This window comes from Rutilus rutilus, assembly GCF_951802725.1.
Source record: "Rutilus rutilus genome assembly, chromosome: 21".
Classification (NCBI taxonomy): domain Eukaryota; kingdom Metazoa; phylum Chordata; class Actinopteri; order Cypriniformes; family Leuciscidae; genus Rutilus; species Rutilus rutilus.
Window position 1 is genome coordinate 6,365,826 of NC_140226.1, and position 21,582 is coordinate 6,387,407.

Genomic DNA, 21,582 nt, shown 5'->3' on the forward strand with positions numbered 1-21,582 from the left:
GGAATGGGTTTAAGGGTTGGTTAAGGTGTAAATCAATGTTCAACAGTGTAATTATAGCTGAAGTTACTGAAATTAATTTTGTACCGACATAGTCAATGTGTGTATATGTTTGTTACCGTCAGGCGGGTTGGAAAATGGGTTGTAAATGATGGTGTCCAGTGTGCAGGGTCCTCTGGATGAGGCAACAGCAGGGAATCCTGGGATCAGGCAGGCGAAAATGAGGAGCTGCTCTTCTGCACAGTTACTCTGCAGAGCCTCTAGCCAGAGCAGGAACAGACGCATGCCATCACAGCGGATCTGCACACACACACAAACACAGTTTCCTCTGGTTACACATCGGCAACCGAGATTCATCTCATCATTTTGGAGGTCTTCTGATTCATAAATTGACCTACCTTAAAAGAGTTTCCAGTGTGCAAAAGTTTTTTGAGTATAGAACCTATAAAAGAAAAGTGTTTAAACACAGACACAATCAATAACGGACTTGATCATTACAATGCAGAAATTATGATGCACAAAACTTTTGACTATGATATATCATGGTTTGAGTGATCACAATATAGTTAAATTTGCTGGAAATTCAACACTAAATGTTTTAAATATTATACTCAACACTCTAGAGGCTTTACTTATAATAAATTATATTATTTATAACAACTGAACTGGCATCAGAGTAGAAACTGTTTCAGATAGGGATGCACAATATATCGTATACATTTCTATGTTCCTAGATCCACAATCATCATCTTTAAATCATTCATTTATATTTCTCCATCATTTTAAATTTGATTATGTAGTATTGAAGGCATCATGGGATTGTTGTTATTTCCCTCATTAAAGCTGTTAGGTCTTGTAGAGTCTTGTCTTTTTGTCTGATTTTCACAACCGGTTTTGCTATAAATTGAAGTTTGTAATGTTGTGAATCCTCAGTTACACAGTGGTGGATCAGATGTGGTGCGCAACAACTTCCCTTATAATCAACTGGCTTATGTTTTGATACTTCATGACACACAGAGGATTACGAGTGTAAGAAAATAACAACTCATACGTAAATGAAATCAAAAATGATAAACCTAGAAACTGTTGCTGAAATTTTTGCTTGAATTTCCCTCGGGGGATCAATAAAGACGGTCTGTCTCTATGTGGAGGGCTCTAATTGAGGTTATTGACTCCTTTGAGGGTCTTCCTGTACGGAAGACTGAAACCACGAGACGCATAATTTAATTCAGTAATTTGCATTTCAAATGAAGCCTCTCATTTGCATTTCTCATTTATTAACCTCCTGCTCTCGCTCTCTATGAAGCTAATTATTTTCTCTGAGAAAGTATTAAACCAGGTTACACTGACTCTCTCCTGAACCTGCTTTAACAGCAGAACTCTTACACACCGACTCATAAATAATTATGCACAAAGAAATAGTGATACTGTAAGCAATTTTTCAATTTCAACAGCTAAACCTTTGGCATGAACCACGTCAGTGTAACATGGTCTCTGTGAACAGCACTTACCTATACTGTGAAACTGCCATCGACTGTTGATTTTCTCAGGTAGAAGTTGAAGAATTTTCTGACAAAAAAAAACACAGAATGAACACATTAAACTTATAGCAGAAAGCGCAAGAACTCAATGCAAGTGATTTTCTACACCCAATAATAGTGATCTGGTGAACATCAAAAAAGTCCATGCCACATTTCTATGCCCATTCTGTTATGTCTTTAATGTAAGTTTATGGTTTATTGTCCACCAGGCCAAAATACAAAGAATGATGATCACAGAGAAGTAAAGCAAACTTCTCAATTATCGTTCATGTTATTCCACCAACTATGGTTGAGGAATATGTACCGTTTACGATAATATCGTAATTGTTGTTTTGACGATGTGGATGCTGGCATTATCAAAAAGGTCACTCTGCAAAAAAACAAAAAAAAACATGTCTAAAGATTACATGCTTTCGATGTGTAATGTATTCTAGTAGAACGCTGTTAAAATGACCACAACATTGAAGATATTGTGACAAAAATGGCCCTGTATGAGTTTATTTTTGTGTCTTTTTCTGTTTTTCCCAGAAATCTGCAAATGTGATGATGTATTTTGAGTTATAAAATGTATTACAGTCATTTTAAAGGGGACCTATTATGCAAAATTCACTTTTGCAAGCTGTTTGGACATAATGTGTGTTGGCAATGTGTGTACACAACCACCCAATAGTGATAAAAATCCACTCACTCCTTTTTTGTTAATCCCCATAAATCATCAGCAGTGTCTCCCAACGACCTGTTTTCAGAATGCGGCTTTAGTGACGTCACTAAAGCCACAGGCCCCGCCCACGAGTGTTGACAGACACTGCCGTTTTAACATAGCCCCGCCCTGATCGAGTTCACAGCCATAGATGAGAATGTCTCCCAAGCGTTGTAGGTGTTGTGTGGCTGGATGTATTAATCCACATAGCTCTCTCTATTTACTCCCGAAATCTGAGGCAGCCGCTGAAGACGAGGTGGAATTATTTTGTTTTCAAAGAAAATGCTCCCTCAACTCTACCGAAATTCGTTTATGTACTTACGCACTTCTTATACTGTGTTTACTCGGCTCTTACGGTGATTATCTGGAGTAAAACTGACGCTTCATCTTTTGTGTGATGTACAATAAACGTTATTAAACTCATCAGTATATTTTTGATCATCATTCGGACCTGGTCCGAAACAGCAGACTTGTAGGCTATTAATAGTGGATACATACAAGCGGATGACAAATACGTTATAACCGTAATTAAACTAAACTATACCTGTTCCATCTCCATACAGCACTCTGACTCTGTAGGCATTATTGTCCGACTCCAGGTCGAAATGAACACCGTTACTGAGAGTTTCTGATATTATCATCATTCCGTGAGATGAAATTGTCCTGAGACTGAGCGCAAGCTCATGAAGCTCCGCCCCCTGTGCCGTGCAGCAGCAGCTCATTTGCATTTAAAGGGCACACACTAAAACAGCGTGTTTTTCTGAGCACCAAAAAGTAACAATTTAAACATGCTGTAAAAAATGATCTGTTGGGTATTTTGAGCTAAAACTTCACATACACACTCTGGGGACATCAGAGACTTATTTTACATCTTGTGAAAAGGGGCATAATAGGTTTTTACTCTATTTCGCCAATGATAATAATTCCAAACAAAGTCATAACAGAACTGTTATGAGTCTACGAACAACAAACAGTGGTGTTTTGTTCCTAAATAAATCAGCATTTATGAAATAATCAGATGAATAAATGGCTCAAGGACCCATCTACTGGAAAGATAAAAAAAAATAAAAATAATCATATTTAAATATTCAAAATATTTTGAAAAATCTCAGCATTACTTATGCAATTGTAATTGTAGTGAAAATACTGCAAATCTAAATGCTCCTTTAGATGCACCTTTTGTTGATACTGATTTCATTTGATTGGAAACAGCCTAAAGTGTGTCATTATATGAACTGATATTGATTAAAATGTATGATTTTGACATAAAAGATTATACATAATCTAATAATGTTAGATAAAAATGCCCCTAGAAATGAAATCATCACCCACAGAATATGAAGAGAATGAAACCAACACAAAAAACACTCAAAATATAGCTGAATTATCATTATCAACACATTATTCTTTTGCTTTTAGTCCTAATTCATCTAATGTGTAATAGGTATTTGTCTACAAATGTCTAAAGAGCGCTTGGTTCACTAAGACCCCTTTGACACCATGTCATCAGTGTCTATTCACAGACACTTACATGTGTCCCTGTTGGGCGATACATACTGAGACAACTGGGTTAAGATTCAGACTAATGGACAATGGTAATCATCAGTGGCAGTGCATCATGGGTAATGCCATTATAAGACACTCAACCAAAGAACAGCAACATGGGGTCAAGCCTGTCCCCACACACTCCCGTCCACAGCTGATTAAACTCACTCAAACAGTGGCAGCCGTGACACTCCACGAGAAGAGGACACCATAAAGTCACCATAATCTCACGTGTTACGTGACAGCCGTCACTCAAGGTGCAAACAGACCCGTCTCATGGTGTCAATCTCATTTACTTGCTGTGTTGATGTGGAACGTGATGACACATGAGTATGAGAGCATTCGAGCACCTCAGTATTGATCTTCAGCGTCTATCAGGACAGCTCTGGATTACAGCCTGTCATTGTCATGAGGAAGCAGACAAATACCTGGAGCTGGTATCCAGTGGTGGGATCTGTTTAAGCCTGCGCTCTCGGGGTCCGCAGAGGAACTGAGGTTTCGGCAGCGGGAACGGAAAGCGCTCCCCTGCTGTGCCGCTATGGCGTCGGGGATGGTGGATTTGAGACGGGTGGCGTGGAGCTTGTGAGTTTTTGCCGGTTGCCAGAGTCTGTGCTAATCTGCAGTGTCTCTCCAAGCATAAGGATGAAGCATTACCGCAGGCTTTCCTGCATCTGCGTTATCCACACTCAGTGTGCTTATCACATGGTGAGCATGACTGAGAATACACTGCAGTCGGGCGGTAGATCCACTCTGATATATATCAATTCATTTTAAAAACAATATGACGTGACGTGTAGCCAAGTATGGTGTCCCATACTCTAAATTTGTGCTCTGAGCTCCAAGTGCACACACACAGTTGTGAGTATTGAACATGTGCACACACACACACACACACACACACACACACACTGTAAACACACACCCAGAGAAGAGGGTGAAAGAGAGTGGAAGAGAACGCTGTTCATTCACTCCCCCATCTACATTTACTGTCGTAATGTAGAGAGTTGTCAAAAGTGGCCAATGGCCGATCAGAGGTGATGATCAATGGCCAAACTCTACGGAAATGAGACTCGAACCTGCAACCTTCGGGTTACAAGTCAGACTCTCTAACCATTAGGCCACAACTGCCCCTAAAGAGCCAGACTTCTGGCACACCAGAGGACACTTTCTGCATCGGCCGGGAATCAGACATGAGACAGTCTCCTGTGTGGCAAGTGAGAATTATACCACTGAGCCACCAATGCAATACCGTTTATATATCAATATACAGTAGTTTGATATGTGCATGTGAAAAATAGCAAGGACACAGAGTGAGCTGCTGAGGGAAAGTGCAAGATCCAAAGACGAATGACAAGGAAGCACAAAAACATGAACATACATACACAAGAGTAAGTACAAACAAGAGTTTGTTGTTAGTTGCCAACAGCACAGCAGCTCCAGACACACAATGACACTCAAACCTTGTTACTCAGTGTGGAGCGAATCAAAGCAACATCCGCGTCTGTTTTCAGGCCTTCCCGCTTCGCTCTCTCCAGCGCTGGAAAGCTTTTCTAATATTAATGCGGGTCCTAAAGTTCTTTCCTGAACATAAACCTTCATTTTCAGGTGATATTCATCTGAGCTTTTCTCTTTTGTAATGTCTCTCAGCCATCTCTCTTTCTACAGTCTTTCTTCAAATCTCCCTCTTGCTCGTTCTCTCTCCTCCACTGTCATACGCCCACAAATGCTGATTGGCTACACGTTTGATGTTGTGTCTGATTGTGTCGGACCGACCAACTCATAAGCATATAGTGAAACGCGGCTTGCCCTTTCAGGTGCTCTGACAGATGTTATGTAAGCATACAATACAGACAGATGTGTTATGCAAGCATAACTTACATTTCATGTGTATTCTCCATTTCCATTTAGCAAAAAGACTTGTCCTGATAGCAAACAGGTCTTTGAAGGAGAGCTGCCATGCACGTCAAACAGATGGAGTGCACTTGAATTAAGTTGAATAGGCTCAATAATTCTGACTAAAATACCCATTTTGCGAAAATCTTTGTTGTTAAGGCTAATTCACACCACACGGACAGGAGCCAACCAACGTCGACATTCACCAGACTTCTGTGCCTCACTTCTCAGATATTCCAGGATCCGACAAAAAAACACCAATGTTCAATCTGTGAAAACTTGCTTGACGTCATATTTTTGTTGTTGTTGGCCGTGCCTGTTTGTGCAGTGAGAATTAGCCTATAGATGTTGGCATTGGTTGTAAATTAGCCTTTAGACCATTGGTTCTCAGCTGGTTTGACACATTTTTCCATGGTCATTAAGCCACGACCCAAATTTTTAGGAGTTTGAAACAAGCTAATTATTTATGAAAAATGGTTGACACACACACACACACACACACACACACACACACACACACACACACACACACACACACACACACACACACACTTTACTTAACATACACAACAATTTTAAGAATATCACTAACACTGGTGAATAAGGATAAGGCTTTTAAATATCAGTCCTAAACTAGTTTTTGTTAATACTAGAGATGCACCGATTACAATTTTCTAGGCCGATTCCGATTTCCGATTTTTCATTGAGTTTGACCTGCCGATACCGATTTTAGCCGATTCCGATTTTATTTTTTTCTAACCACTTTACAGCACACACAAATATTTATTTTCGATCTTTTCTTTAACCCTTTCACACGTAAGTTTAAAATATTCTAACTGACACCCCCACCACCAGAGTGAGTTTTTTTCAAGCCGAACGTTCCCTTTAATGTTTCCATGGCGACGCGTCACGCGATACACCGCAGCCCCAATAATACTGTATGAGACACATCTGTCGCTTTTATTTCGCTTTTCCTTTTTTATTCAAAATATTCACAAACTTGCTTACCATGTCATCAACTAGCCTATCTGATATTCCGATTCTCAAATATGTGTAACGTTAAGTGAGTGTGTATGGTCGTTTAAAAACCTTTATAAATAATCTCGAGATGGGCGCCGCAATGTTGTCCTGTCAGTCGGATTTACAGCACGTGAATTCATCAGTTTCTCCCGAAATAAATGCAAGAAAGTGGCCGGTGAACTGAGAAGAATAGAGTAAACTTTATAGTTACTTCCACTATGTTTGTCTGATATGAATAACACATGTCGGCTAATTATATTTGAATAGATTGTTATTGCTGCTTCCACAGACATCAGTGTGTATTTTACAAACTCCAAATGTATTGTTTTACTCGTGCTTATGTGTATTTAAATATCTGAAACTTAAAATAAACATTATGAGGTTGAAAACACTGCTTAACTGTAGTTGTGATATATGACAGCGCTGAACGCGTCCGACTCTGGCTCAGCGCCAGCCAACGCGCAAAAGCACAGTTTGAATCTGGCAGTTATGCGACGTCACTGATCATTCTAAATGTAGCACCGTACTCTCGGGGCACAGAAATAAAATCCCATATATGAGACCGTACCGCTCAAAAGGTTAATCATGCGGCGCCCGAGTGCAAGTGCATTTGACCGGCATAAAATCGGCATATTTCAGACTGACCGGCCGGTCGCCGGTCATGGCCGATCACGTGAAAATCGGCCAATTCCGGTCACCAGCCGATCAATCGGTGCATCTCTAGTTAATACAATAAAGTTGGTGAGTTGGTATGAGCCACAGTCATCAAAAACATATAAAATGACATGAGGCTGAGTAAATGATGACAATTTTCATTTTTGGATGAACTATCCCTTTAAGACCAACTAGCTGTTCAGACATAGGCCTAGATGACTAGACTAGATGATTTTGATAATGTTTAGTTTTATATATGACAAAGGCACAGTAGAAATCAAAGATGGGTCGTAATTTCAAGCAAGTCAAAGTCCATCCATATAAGGACAAGAAAGTTGATGACGCAGAAATGGCAGTCATAAGACACAAGGACCAGCGAGCAGTCAAAAACATAACCACAGGAAGGTCAGAGACCACAGTCTGTAAGCACATGGTTTGTACAGGATGATCAATCTCATAATTTTATGATAACAATTTATCCCTCAAGGCACAGCATAAGAAACACTGAAAACTGCCAACTGCAAACATGTAGCCTACACTGCTGTAACTATGAAAAGCCTCAACAATGTTTTTGAGAAGTTAAATAAAGATGTGTTGGTGATAATGAATTACAATAATAGCCATTTAGTTAGTTATTATTAATCTTTTTTTTATTATTATTGATCATTTTAAAGAGAAAAATTATTAATTTAGTTAATAATATTTAGTATTATTTAATTTTTTTCCAGGTTTGAAATCAGCATTGAGTCAATGTCACATGGTGCCATGCTGAAACGTGGGTCACACGTGTTCGTTTGCATGGCCTTGATGCTGACAGAGCAACAGGCTTTCAATAAATGACAGACACCTCTGACATATTTGTGTGCAAAAAGCATGTATTAGGTGAGAGATTTATGGAGAGGTGGAAGTTTTTAGATATTAATATCTTACAAAACATTGCATAACGTATTTGTCCGATGTGTTTCATGCATTTGTGAGAAGTTTTAATTGTGAGTTACAAAACAAAATAAAATATTTGTATTATTGTAATACATCTGGATGTCTGACTTTGAAGTTGTTCGTATTATTTTTTATTTTTTTAACACTAAAGTATAAGTGCGTCATGTTTAGGATTTGTAACATTTCTTTAATTCATGCTAATTTATATAAAACATTTGGGGGAAAATGAAGGAAAAAAAAGTACAGACAAGAACACTAACATACGGTAATAAATGTACTAGGTTTACAGTACAGTTTAGTGCTTTTAATAACTCTTTTTAACATCAAGCACGTCCCATTTTACGAAAATCACGTTACATTAATTTATTTATTTGCATGTTAAGTTTGGGCTTTTAAGGAGAAGCAAAAGTGTGTTAGAATACTTGTTTATAATATTGACAATGTACAGCGGAACAAGCTTTAAGCTGCCAGTCAGTGTGTGCGTGTGATGCACATGCTAATGGTTTGTCAGAGCTTGCACGCTTTTATTGACTTGCACAGTTTAATTCTCACACTTTAATAGTATGTATAACTCCTACCTTAATATAACAGGCTGTGTTACTATGAGGAATGATTACATCAAAATGTAGATCTGTATGCAGGTACGAGGTAGGCCTACGCTTTACCAAATTAAAGTCAAACAAATGAAAGAAAAGAATCTAACAACTTTGTTTACTGATTTAATATCTGACTCTCTGATTGAACCTTTAAGTAAAAATAAGTTAACGATATAAAAAAAATATATATATATAATAGTGCAATACACTGATATGTAAAATGTTTATTAAAAAAATGCATGGTCCTGTATTAGTTATTTTGCAGTGATATAAAATAGAATGTACAAAATTTAATTGATAGCATTTTGGTGAAAATACTGTGGTCTCAATTTAGGAAAGAAAGTGTGTCTACAATGCGAAATCAAAGTTAAATTGACATTTGTCCTGCTGCAATAGTACAGGTAACTGAAAGATCTGAATCACTTTATTAAGTTATTTTGGATAATGTGCCAAGGACAACCTACGGATAAACAGCATTTCGAAGGACGTCTAGATCAACCAGTGATCAAGCAACATCTTGTTTAAAAATGAACCACATGCTTCTCTGCAGGTTAGATTTTTAGGAAACATCACTGCATTACCCAAACAATCCAGAAGAGGGAAGCAACTCTATACAAATCACTCTAATACAACAAACGTTTCAATATTTGCTCTACTCCAAAACAGGGACGTCAGAAAGAGAAACAGAGGAATAGAGGAACAGGACATGGCAGTATTTCTCCATCATTAACTGAAAATAGTATACTGACTTTCTATGAAGGCCACACAAAACCATGTGTTTTGTCAAACTTTATGTCACCATGAAATCAAAAATGGCCCTATTTATTTGCTTGCTCTTTCCTGCTCTTATTGAGGACAGTTATTTCACATTGGTTATTGGTTATTCCAAAGCAAACGTCTTCATAATATAAAGCTGCATTTTACCATGGTCAACTTTTTCCCCACCATTTGAAACACTATGACACTGTTTGTGTCAGGGATGCATTTAATGCAGAGGAAGCATTTTCAATACATTTTCAATAGTGTGTGTTATAATGAGCGGAGATTTGGCGGTATTATTTTTGATGTTGAGTAGTTGTGTTTTAAGACCACTTGATGTGGAGCGGACATTTCAGTGGCAGAAAACGCATACAAATGTATCCCCAACACTTGATACTGACATAAAGATGCAATTCTGGTTGATTTCAATAAAAAAAAAAGTTACATTAGGGCAGATTTTAACCTGGGATTTAGATCACCCCATACCAAAGCAAAACCTTCACTATCCATCAGTGGTGAAATGAACAGGGGCTTGGGGCAAAAATGTCACCAAAATTAACAAAAAAAAAAGGGACATTCTGAAACTTTTAATGTGGAAAACGCTTCACGTGGCTTAATGTACTAAGACAGTGATATTAAGGGCGTGTGTCCACTAAAGCGTTTTTTCACACAGCTGGCGTATTTTTTCAATTGTTTTCAATGGGAGCGCCGCGTTTTTAAAACGCCATGAGCGTAACGAGGCGCTGAGCGTTTTCTTCACGCTGAAGCGCTGAGCACTCTGCGTTTTTTACAGGTCGCAGAGAGTTGAAGAATGTTCAGCTTTGGGTAAAACGCAGCGCTCATCATTGTCACTTATTAAACCAACCGTCCAATCACAGTGGAGGAGGGGCGGGACTAATACCACACCGACCAACTGCCACATTCTGCTTGTACAACGTCAACAGATGACGACAACAAGCATAATAACGGAACAAAATCATTTAAAACAAGAGCCAGAGAAAATACGTTACATTGTATCGACATTTTAATATAGAATCAACACAGAAACAAAATATGTGTGAAATGAGATATTAGTAACACTTTCGCGGATATTCCGTATCATTACAAGCAAAGTGTCTCAACTGAAAAAAAAAAACGCAACGCTGGCAAAACGCTCTCAAGCGCCCACAGCTAGGTGTTTTCGACAGAGCGCCTAGCGTTTTCAGCTGGCTAAAAACGCTTTGGTGGACACGCACACGGCCTAACAGACCAAACTCGGTAAACATTATACAAATAAAGAATACTATGTACAGAAAAGCAGATGAGGCCAGAATATGAACGCAACACGTTTAATTACACGTAAAGCATTTTCCTCCCCTTCAAAACCCTTATAAAGAAAACGATTGACGCTTAGTATGTTACGTCCTTGCGCTGTTAAGGTTTTTTTTCTTTCACCGAGTCTTTCTCTTTTACTTTCTTAGTTACGTCCTATTGTCCCACGCCGCTGACCTGGTCGCAATGTTCCTGTGACATCACTGACCGGCTCTCCAATCAGATCAGTGCACCATGGCATAAAACTGTAGAGGAGACGCCACTCCCAAGGCCCTATAGACGCTTTCAAACTATGTTCTGTGACAACCCAATATTCTGTGTATAGTGAATTTGTGTATCCCGTGCCGTGTGTTTATTAATTGTATGTAACTGGCTTGTGTTCTGTTTCATCTCCATTTGTTCTACCTCTGTTATTGTGCGCTAGACACATCTGAGGTTGGAGAAAGGGACAGGTAAGGTCGCGCGACATACATTGTGCACACTTAGGAATTTCCCTTTAAATTAGATACACTAGTTTAGGGACGAGCTCCACCTGTTGTATTTTGCGTTAGGGTAGTTAGAGTAGGTAAGGTAGTGCGTCTGAGGACGCAAAGACTTTTAATTTCATTCATTTCTTTTGACAGTTAGGTTAGAGATTGGGCCGCAAGTTAGCTTAGTTTTGTTTTTGTTTATTTCTTTGATTTGGAAGTCGCCCGCGTTCCTTCTCCAATTCTCCCTGTTTTTATAATATCTGTCAGTGCCTGTTTGTTATCTGTATTTTTCTTATTTTTCAGAAGCATAAAAGGGGGAGCGGCGACAGTGAAGGATGAGAGAGGACCAGGCCTGGACTTCATGTTATGTTTTGTTGCCGCTTTTACTTTCGCTTTGTGTTTATTTTATTATTATTATTAAAGTATTTAAATGTTCGCCGGTTCCCACCTCCTCCTTCCTCCGGATCTCGGCACCAGTGTAACGACGCATGTTGTTATGGGCGAATATGATACTTTGATATGAAGAAGTCATTTCAATACACTGTGAAACAAAAATGAATTGCTTGCTGTATGTGTTGGTTTTGCAGAGTGTAGGTATAATTATAATAATAATATAATCTGCTAATACCATTACATTAAATCCGATTGGTTTGCATTGGTGACGTAATATGTAAAAGACATGTGGCCCGTGAGACTTGCGCTTGGACCATAGTGAGGCCCAGTGGAAAAAAAGGTTGAGAACCACTGACTTGAGATATAAATCACTGTGCTTACTTGCATGTCACTTTGACTCATTCATAGGTATGTGTATTTAACCGTTCAAGCCCAATCGGGCAGCAAAAAGCACAGTTCAGTTCGGTTCTCACGCACTTCATGTGCGTGTCTCTCTGACAGCGTTGAGAAACAGTCTCTCTGACAGCACGCATATGCTGAGTGTACTGAAATGAGTTTTATTTCGCTGCTAATTACGCTTCAACGGTTTAAAATCGGGCTTTTTTAAACCGCAGTGCTTAAAAACGCATCTAGCTCGACTAGCAGCAACAGTATTGTTTAATCGACTAGTCGAATAGTCTTGCACATCCATAGTTAATTACATGTTTTAGCAGAATTAAAATACACCAGTGAGTAAATAAACATAAGTCAGATGCAGCTTTTGTGCCACCTTTACAGCATAAATATGGCTTTTGTTAGTGTTGATGAAATGTTTTTGGTAGCAGCCGATAGTATTTTGATTGACGGAATTAACAGTTTAAATTTGCTATGTATTTGACATAAAAAAAAACAAATAATAAAATATACCCTTATATAATCAAAATTACCATACAATGGCAAAAAATAAATAAGACCGGAAATCAATACCAGGGGGCAAATATTGTCCCTTAAATGAAAAGTTAATTTCTGACCCTGGTATCCATGAAGTCATACTTGGCCTTTGAATGCTGCGCATTAATTTATTCACTTACAATCATAACAGTCATGGTAAATATTCTTCTACAGACAGTCTCCAGATCAGCAGATCACAGACAGTTTATCCAAGCAGTAAAAAGACCACATTAAATGAATTGTGCATAACCTAATAAACATCCATAAGTTGGCTGACATCACGACCACCACAACTGTGTTAAAGCTATTAAAATGCAAGTCCTTAATATTTGTATAACGTAGTAAAAAAATTTTATTTAAAATGAATAAAAGACTGTAAAACTCGACCATAAACCGTAAAGATCAAAATCCAACAAAAGAAGCAAAAAAAAAAAAATCCCAGTCAGACAGGTGGATCTGTTCTGAAATCACAGGGTTACTTAAGGTCATTTATACTGATGAGCGGAAGTGAGGGATGAGGAGAGAGAGAGAGAGAGAGAGAGAGAGAGAGAGAGAGAGAGAGAGAGAGAGAGAGAGAGAGAGAGAGACTGAGTTACAAATCCTTGTTCTCTTATTTATGACCTTTTAGGTCCATTTGCATACTGATGCGTCCTAATGTGCCTAAATGGACGTCACTGATGGCCAATCGGCTGTTCGTGAAAATGGGCACAATTACAAATGGATTGTTCAGACTCTGATAACATTTGGTACAGAAGTTATCATATTAACTCGCTCTCATCTTATTAGGACTGTGCTGAAACAATCATTTAGTTATATAGTGTGAGTATTTTTCTCCTATACTTTACTGCACCAACTCTTCAGATCTTCGTTTCTATGCATTTTAATTTATGTGTGCATTCGTGAGGAAAACTAGTTGTTGTATATCAACATTACGGTGGCCCAGTAGTGCACAACACAATGCAATTTAAAAAGCAAACATAAGTTCACAACACAACGAAATGAATCCAAAACACAACGGAAATGCCCCCGACCACTAGAGGGCTCTCGGAGCACGATAAAGTTAGTTTTCCATGCCACTGAGTCTAAAAAAATTGAACACCACCACTATTAGTTTTAACAGTATGTAGCTAACCATTGTATATCGACATTTATTAATTCAAAATCACCTACGTGCATTATAGCTGCATATTTATACTCAAGAATGTTTTGACGCGCTACCAGCGCTTGATCTTTAAGGGAACATCCGCCAATTCTTTCAAGTTGTTCAAACGTATAATTTGCATAAATTTAAATTACTTTTAACATTCAAAAACAGACATGTTCCAAATCCAAAGCTTGATTGTATTGGTAGTAGACTGACATACTACAGCTGATTTCTTTCCAATACCTCCCTTTATTACAGTAAACAATATATTTTTAGGAAATTTCTGTAATATAATAAAAGTTTTTTTTTTCTTATATCATGTTTCAAACGTTGAGGTTCCTATTAACCAAACTGACTTACAACAGGTGAAATTGTGCCAATAGCTCCCTATATGCACAGTAAACAATTTGTTTGTTTTGTTTTTTGTTTAAAAAACAAAACAAAAACAGTAGGCCTACTGTAATTCACCTAAAGGTCTTTTTTTTTTTTTCATGTCCCAAAGATTGTGGTAGGTTCCTAGTGACCAGACTGACTTATTACAGGTGAAATTGTGCCAATACCTTCCAGTAATTCGGCAATTCACCTAATGCATTTATTTTTATTTATCAAATTATATTATAATAAATTATACGTTTTAACCACTTGGTGGAATTGCCAGACGTTCCCTCAGGGATGTGCTGTTGTAGCGCGTCAAAGCATTCTCCAGTATAAATACGCTGCTGTAATTCATGTAGGTGATTTTGAAGTATATTTTATGTCGATATACAATGGTTACACTGTAAAAACTAAACCCTTTAAGACTGCCGACTCTATAGAACAATGGCAAGGAAAACTAACTTCACCGCCCTCTAGTGGTCGGGGGCATTTCCGTTGTGTTGCGGCTTTATTTCGTTGTGTTGTACATTTTCCGTTGTGTTGTGGCTCATTTCCGTTGTGTTGTGGCTTAATTTCGTTGTGTTGTTGTGAATTTATGTTTGCTTTTTAAATTTCGTTGTGTTTTGCACTACTGGGCCACCGTACAACATACTCTTAAAACTGGTTAAGAGTCCTGAAAGCCACGTGAGGTGGAGAAAATGATAAAACGTGTAATTTATAATCTATATTGACCCTATTCACTTCACAAACGTGCATACCTGGTTAGTTGTGCAAATAATTTCATAGAAGACCAAAAAAAATAAATAATTATAAGCCAAGTAAGTTTTGGAGTGTGGCGGTCACTCTCTTTCATAACCTAACTGCACATGACATGAACATAACTATATGTAACACTCAAACACACAACATATGCTGTGGTGCGGTCAGAGGCGCTTCTATGAGGCTCCATACTGGATAGAAGTAGAGGAACATGTCCATCAGCAAAGTGCCCCATGTACACTAGAGACTAAGCAGTCAGCAAAAGTCAAACTGCGGGACAGCCCTGACCCAGGGTCACACCGGTCAGATGGGCTTCAGGAAGGAGGCACAGGACATGAGATTAGAGATTCAGGGATCAGAGGTCTGGTGATGTTATGGAGACAGAAGGGCCTGAGACCAGCGCTCAGGCCTGGACCAGTGAAACCGGGTCAGGGATTCCCACAAGTTTCTCACAGACGCTGATGCAGTCACATTAACCATATTTTGATGAAATTTCATGCAATGTTAAGAAAATAAAAATGCAATAGTAAAAGCTTGTTGATTGGTAAACTGAAAGATACCTTACCATGTACAGTAATGGTACGAAACAGTAGTTGGTTTAACATCGCATTACATATCATTTCAGTGTTAATTCACTGTTTTTGCAAGTAAAAACTATGAATTATTATATAAAAACAGTAAAACAACTTTCCCGGAAGTTCCTGCTTTACACATTACATATGATTTATATATATATATATATTTTTTTTTTTTTTGTAAGTAATGCTAATTAGTGTGTTTTGTGTTATACCTATTGATTATTTTCTGATTAGTCGATTAATCCTTTGGTTAACTTGCCAATAAATAATAAAATGTCAAAAGCAAAACAACAAACGGTACTAAAATACTCTCACGGTGTGCGGTAAAACTACTGAACAACCACAATCCTGACCTTAATCTCCATACGGAAACTCCAGATGGCCAGACAGCGCTTTATCATTTATGTATCGTTAAAATATTTGTGTCCGGGATGCAGTGAGCCCGGAGACTGTTGTATATGCACTGTGAGTTTAAAAGCTTACCTTTTATGTGTAATATGAGTAAATAATGCTCATAAATGGCTAAGACAGTATTCTCACGTAAAATGAGTGGAGGCTTGGACCCAGAAATGCTATTCCTTAAGTGGATAATCATAACTTCAGCAAATTAATCTTACAATATGTTATTCAAACAGAGCAGGTTTACAGAGAATGTTGTTGTGTGTGGAGTTCTGAACATTTGTTAGGTTTGCTATAGAATGGCGCTGTCACACTAATAAAAACAAAATGATGTAACAATGGTATTTGGCAAAAAATATGGGACTTCACCTTTGCTTCCTTTTTGCACTTGAACGGACAAATTCACACAAAATTATGTCAAAATCCCCGTCTTGATCCTATTCATACTTTGCAGTCACGTGATTACCATGGATACCTGGCGGGCAACAAACGGGTATTTTCAACGTAGAGTCCTGTAGTTCCAGGTCTTTCTAGTAGCTATCAAGTCTGTTAGCGAGCTAGCAGCATAACCATGGACTAGGATTAACCATAGATATCATATATAAAGGCTAGATGTCTCGTGCGCACTGCTGGCCAATGGAGGTCGACGTCCGCACGTGGCGGCCATCTTGCCACAGTGTACTCGCTCACTACTTCAATGGTGCATGTACTTTTAAATAACCATAACTTGCTCATTTTTCTACCGATTTTCAAACGGTTTGGTTTGTTATAAATGTCAGAGATGTAGTTATGACACTGCATACATACACTGCATACATATGAAAAATTATAACATACATGTTCAAGCATTCGAAATTATAGCCACGTTAATAACGTTTGTAAGAAACCAAACCGTTTGTAAATCCGTCAAGATTTCAGTGAGATAAGAGGATTTGTGTGTGTGCTGATCATTCACCTTAATGCACAGAGCACTGTGACAAGATGGCCGAACGATGATGCCGGAAGTGACTGCGCCATAAGACATCTAGCGTTTATATATGATATCTATGGGATTAACTCCAAGGTAGCTAAATTGTGTAAAGCAGACAAGGTTTTTTACGATAATTGAGCAGTAATAATTCCTCCGTAAATAATCTAGCTCTACTGTTGGGTCATCTCTGGTTCTCATTGAAAACCATAGATATCACAAACCCTTAAAACAACCTATCACACACTTTTGTTGTTGTTAGCAAAAGACGACAACTGTTACTGTGCGTTCACACCGCCGCCGGCGAGAGCGTCAAAGTGCCAGGAAGTCATTCATTTTCAATGAATTTTGCCGCTCTCGCCGGCGGCGGTGTGAACGTACAGTTAGCCTAGCTTAGACTCATAACACAAACAGCTGACTCGCTGAACCAGCTGGTGGTGTTGATTGATGAAACTACAGGATAACTTAAAGACACGATTACATGAATGTTGAAATTACCTTTGATGGAGTGATGGAATGATGATCACTGCACAGACATGTATACTGTGAAGGTTGCTTATCTCATCTGCGGTTAGTGCATCCAATCGCACAACAACTATCTGGCATGTCGTTTACACCCCAAAACACCAACTTTTGTATAGTAAAACTGGCGACGTCTTGGCAAGATCATTGATTAGTTTACTGGGTTTCGTTGCTGGAGAACGACGTTCTTGCCAGTACTTGTGACGTCACGTGCAAAGTATGAATTGAACAGTAAGTTTTGTCTTAATGGAACATAAAGAGTAGAGAAAGAAAATGCATGTGTATCAGTATCAGTATATTGGATCAGTGCATTAGTCTTAAAGTGACAGCAACCTAATGTTCTTGCTGCCGTCTGTGTAATCAAAATACAAAAGACAAAAAGAAAATTTCTCACTCCTATTGAGTGAATAACTTTTGTAATTGCAAGGATTAATCTGCAAATCTAGTAAATCTAGTTTAGTGCCATAACATTATTATTACAGTAAAATATTAAATTGGTCAAAAACAACGAAAACAAAAACTGTTTTATTTGATTTATTTATTACTTTTTTTGTGGTGGAGCCAGTGAAAATTTTGGCAGGGCAAATAAAAATTTTAATCACTGTCCCAACTGAGCCATTAGAAGAAAGCCTTAACATTGAGGCCTGAGAGTGCACAAGCCGTGTCGACAAGTGTAATGATACTTTAATGGTGCTTCAACGGTCCCCATTCACTATTATTGTATCGAAGTGAGTGGCATGAACATTATGCTAAATATCGCCTCATATGTTCCATGAAGTCTTTCTGCTCATCCTCAGCATCCACTGTAGGGATGCTCTGATCGATCGGCTGCAGATCGGTATCGACCGATAATCACACTCTGTGACTGATCGCTCGATCGGATCTCACCAACTGATCGCAAATTGATGACGTCAGACTTCATGTAATCATGTCAGTCATGCCATCACCAGAGTGAAGTTATTACACGGTCTCAAGAAACAATGAGTTTTAAAGCCTTGCGATATAAGAACAAGTTATTTGAAACCGCTCACGTGCAGTAAGCAGAGAAACGGCGCTGTTTCACGCGCTGTGTGAGAGACGGGTTCTGAGCACAGTCAGCACACACACCTGACGCACGCACACACACCTGACGCACACATGCACATAAAGCTGCTGCTCATACAGCACGCAAGTACTTATCTTACTGGGCTTGAATGGTCAAATACGCGAGTATCTTCGTAAACACAGTCGTTTGTCTTACCTGAAGGTAAACAGTGCATCTGGTGTTAGAGAAAACTGGCTGATAAATCTGATGCTGTCCTTGCACTCTCAGAAAAAAGGTACAAAAGCTGTCACTGGGACAGTATCCTTCAAAACGGTTATAATATGTACCATTTAGGTACTAATATGTACACGTTTGGTACCAATATGTACCTTTGAGGGACTTAAATGCACTCTTTAGGTACAAAGGTGTACCTATACCACCACAGTGACAGCTTTTGTACCTTTTTTTCCTGAGAGTGTGCCTTTCATGTAAATCAAACAGTCTCTTACCCAGAGCATGTGCGTGAATCTATGCCAGCACGATCCACTCAGTCGATCACAGCACAAGCGAACGCATCACTCTTGAAACGCTCACGCTCACCGGTAAAACAACGTTCGCTCAAATCCCACTACGACATGAAATTTCTCTGTACTGTGCTATAAGTGAAATAGCCATTAAAGAAAACATATCTAGTTTCATATTTATGGTGAAATATGTTTTTTTTTTTTTTTTTTTTTTTTATCTATGTTGATAATGATAGTGAACAGTATTAGAGCACTTAGCTCTGCTCACATGCGATCCACTCACGGCACACGCTCACGCTCTACTCATGAACCGCTCACGCTCATCCTGCCAAGAATCCTGCCTTACCTACTTAAGTAGGAATTAGGAAAGAGGAACACAAACACTCAGCAATTGCTAAATAATATTCCTGATCATTTTTGTATGAGACTACTCATTTTGTTCATTTAGAAGTTGCAGTGTTTCTATTTGTTTTTGTCCTCAGTCACATATTGGACAATGTTTAATTATACCTTATGCGTTGTAATTAAAGTTCAGTTTTGACATCAAGTCTTGTAGGCTCTTTAATAAGCCATAGAGTATCCTAATATGGATAGTGTTTTGCATAAGCCCAGTTTTTAAAGGCCTGACACAGAGAAATTAATTCAACAGAGAGCTTAATTATTACTTATATAAAGCTTGAATGATTGGGATCGTTATCGGTATAACCTGATCATGATAAAAAAAAATAAAAAAAAGTAATCTGTATCGGCTGCAAAAATCCTGATCAGAGCATCTCTTACGGTTTCAGTCAGAAATACATCAGATTATGGAAATAGTTACTTTGTGTTGATCTGAAGCCAGTCATAAAGGGAAGATCTCAGATTTCATGCGGATCTTAAGAGAGACGTTTGGGACCGTTTTAAGAAGAGATGGGAAGCCATGCAAATGTGTCCATCTCCCTTCTTCCATAAGAGGCTCTTTGTGTGTGTGTGTGTGTGTGTGTGTGTGTGTGTGTGTGGCACCTGTGACGGGCCTGTGGGCAGCTCACAGCGAGCCCCATTATGTGCCCATCTAGATGCCAAAGGAACTGCCTTAAGCTAATGACTATCAAGGGTGATAACAGTGCTCTCATTCATCATCCAAGTAGTTTCATGAGCAGCCAGCACGAGTGTGTGTTTGAGACAACAGTACGCTCGAGTTAAAATCAGACCGTAGTGGCTGTATTGAGTCTCGAAGAAAGGCAAGAAAGTTGATCTGTTTATTCTACAAAGGCTGATTTCACTGCACATGGAATAACTGTAACAGCGTGTCCTAAACAGGTGAAAGGCGATACGTTTCCAGCATCACGTTATATGCCTGTCCACACTAAAAACTGAAATGCTATGTGAATCAGATACTTCATTTTCAAAATAGATTTATGTGATTTTGACCAATGAGATTTAATTGAAGGTATGTGACCAAAAGTAAAAAGCAACAGAAATAAAAACCAAGTTACCATCAAGATATCTTGGCTTGCACAAAAACTCTTGGTTAAAGGTGTGTTGGCGGCGCAGAAGATCATCAAATTTCTGGAGGTCGCCAAGTTGCTGTAGTGCTCTCAACTGCGGTACCCAAAGATACCAAGCGCCAGATCACGTGACCTTCACTGGCTGCATTGAGTTGTCGTAACGCTGTGCATTTGCATAAAGCTGCTCAACTCTGTCAATCGTTTTCGTGGCCATGTTGCTCGGACTCGCCACCACTCAAACCATGTTGAAAAATGCTGTCATAGTGAATATGCCTGGGCAAGGCTGCTATGGGCTGGCTACACTCATTTTGTGCATTCATATAACTGTGCAAAAACAAATAACAGGATGTTAAGCTGTGCAGAGTTATTTTAGTATTATTAGATTATAGTTTGTTGTTAATATTTTGAAATACATTTTATTTTAATATTTTCTGTTCCCACTTTAATTTTTGTTAAAGTTTTAATTAATTAATATATATATATATATATATATATATATATACACTACATAGTTTTTATTAATTTTTTGTTTTAGTTGACTAAATCAAGTTTGACTTGATCACTGGCAGATCCACAATAAAAGTTTGTTACACATATAATGTGTGTGTGAACTGTGCATAATTATTTTGTATATACATCAATAAACACATATGCATGTCTCTATTTACATATACATATATATATATACACACATACATATATATACATATATACACACATACATACACACACACACACACACACACACACACACACACACACACACATGCAAATATTTTTAAATATATACAGTACATGCATATGTGTGTATTTATATATACACAGTTCACACACATATATTATGTAACAAACTTTTATTTTGGATGCGATTAATCATTGCCCAGCACTAAAATAATACTATATATTTTATTTCAGCCACCGTTTGTTTCAAGTTGTAAAGATGCTTTTATGGTTTTGGTTAATGATAATAACCTTGGTGCTGTGTCATCAAGCACGATCTTCAGCTTACACATTAACAAGACATTTACATGTGTGCATGCTTTTGAAAGTGTGTT

At 38.3% G+C, this 21,582-nt stretch overlaps 1 protein-coding gene across 2 annotated transcripts in view; it reads right to left on the reverse strand.

The window, feature by feature from the left end:
* Window positions 1-21,582, reverse strand: part of ralgapa2 (Ral GTPase activating protein catalytic subunit alpha 2) — a 204,543-nt gene that overhangs the window by 139,975 nt on the left and 42,986 nt on the right. For both annotated transcript variants that reach the window (XM_084393878.1, XM_084393879.1), the window contains exons 4-6: window positions 1,509-1,566; window positions 396-439; window positions 117-297 (exon numbers count right to left, since the gene is read on the reverse strand). In XM_084393878.1, coding sequence (XP_084250004.1) covers window positions 117-297; window positions 396-439; window positions 1,509-1,566 — 283 coding nt within the window. The remainder of the gene's footprint in view (window positions 1-116; window positions 298-395; window positions 440-1,508; window positions 1,567-21,582) is intronic.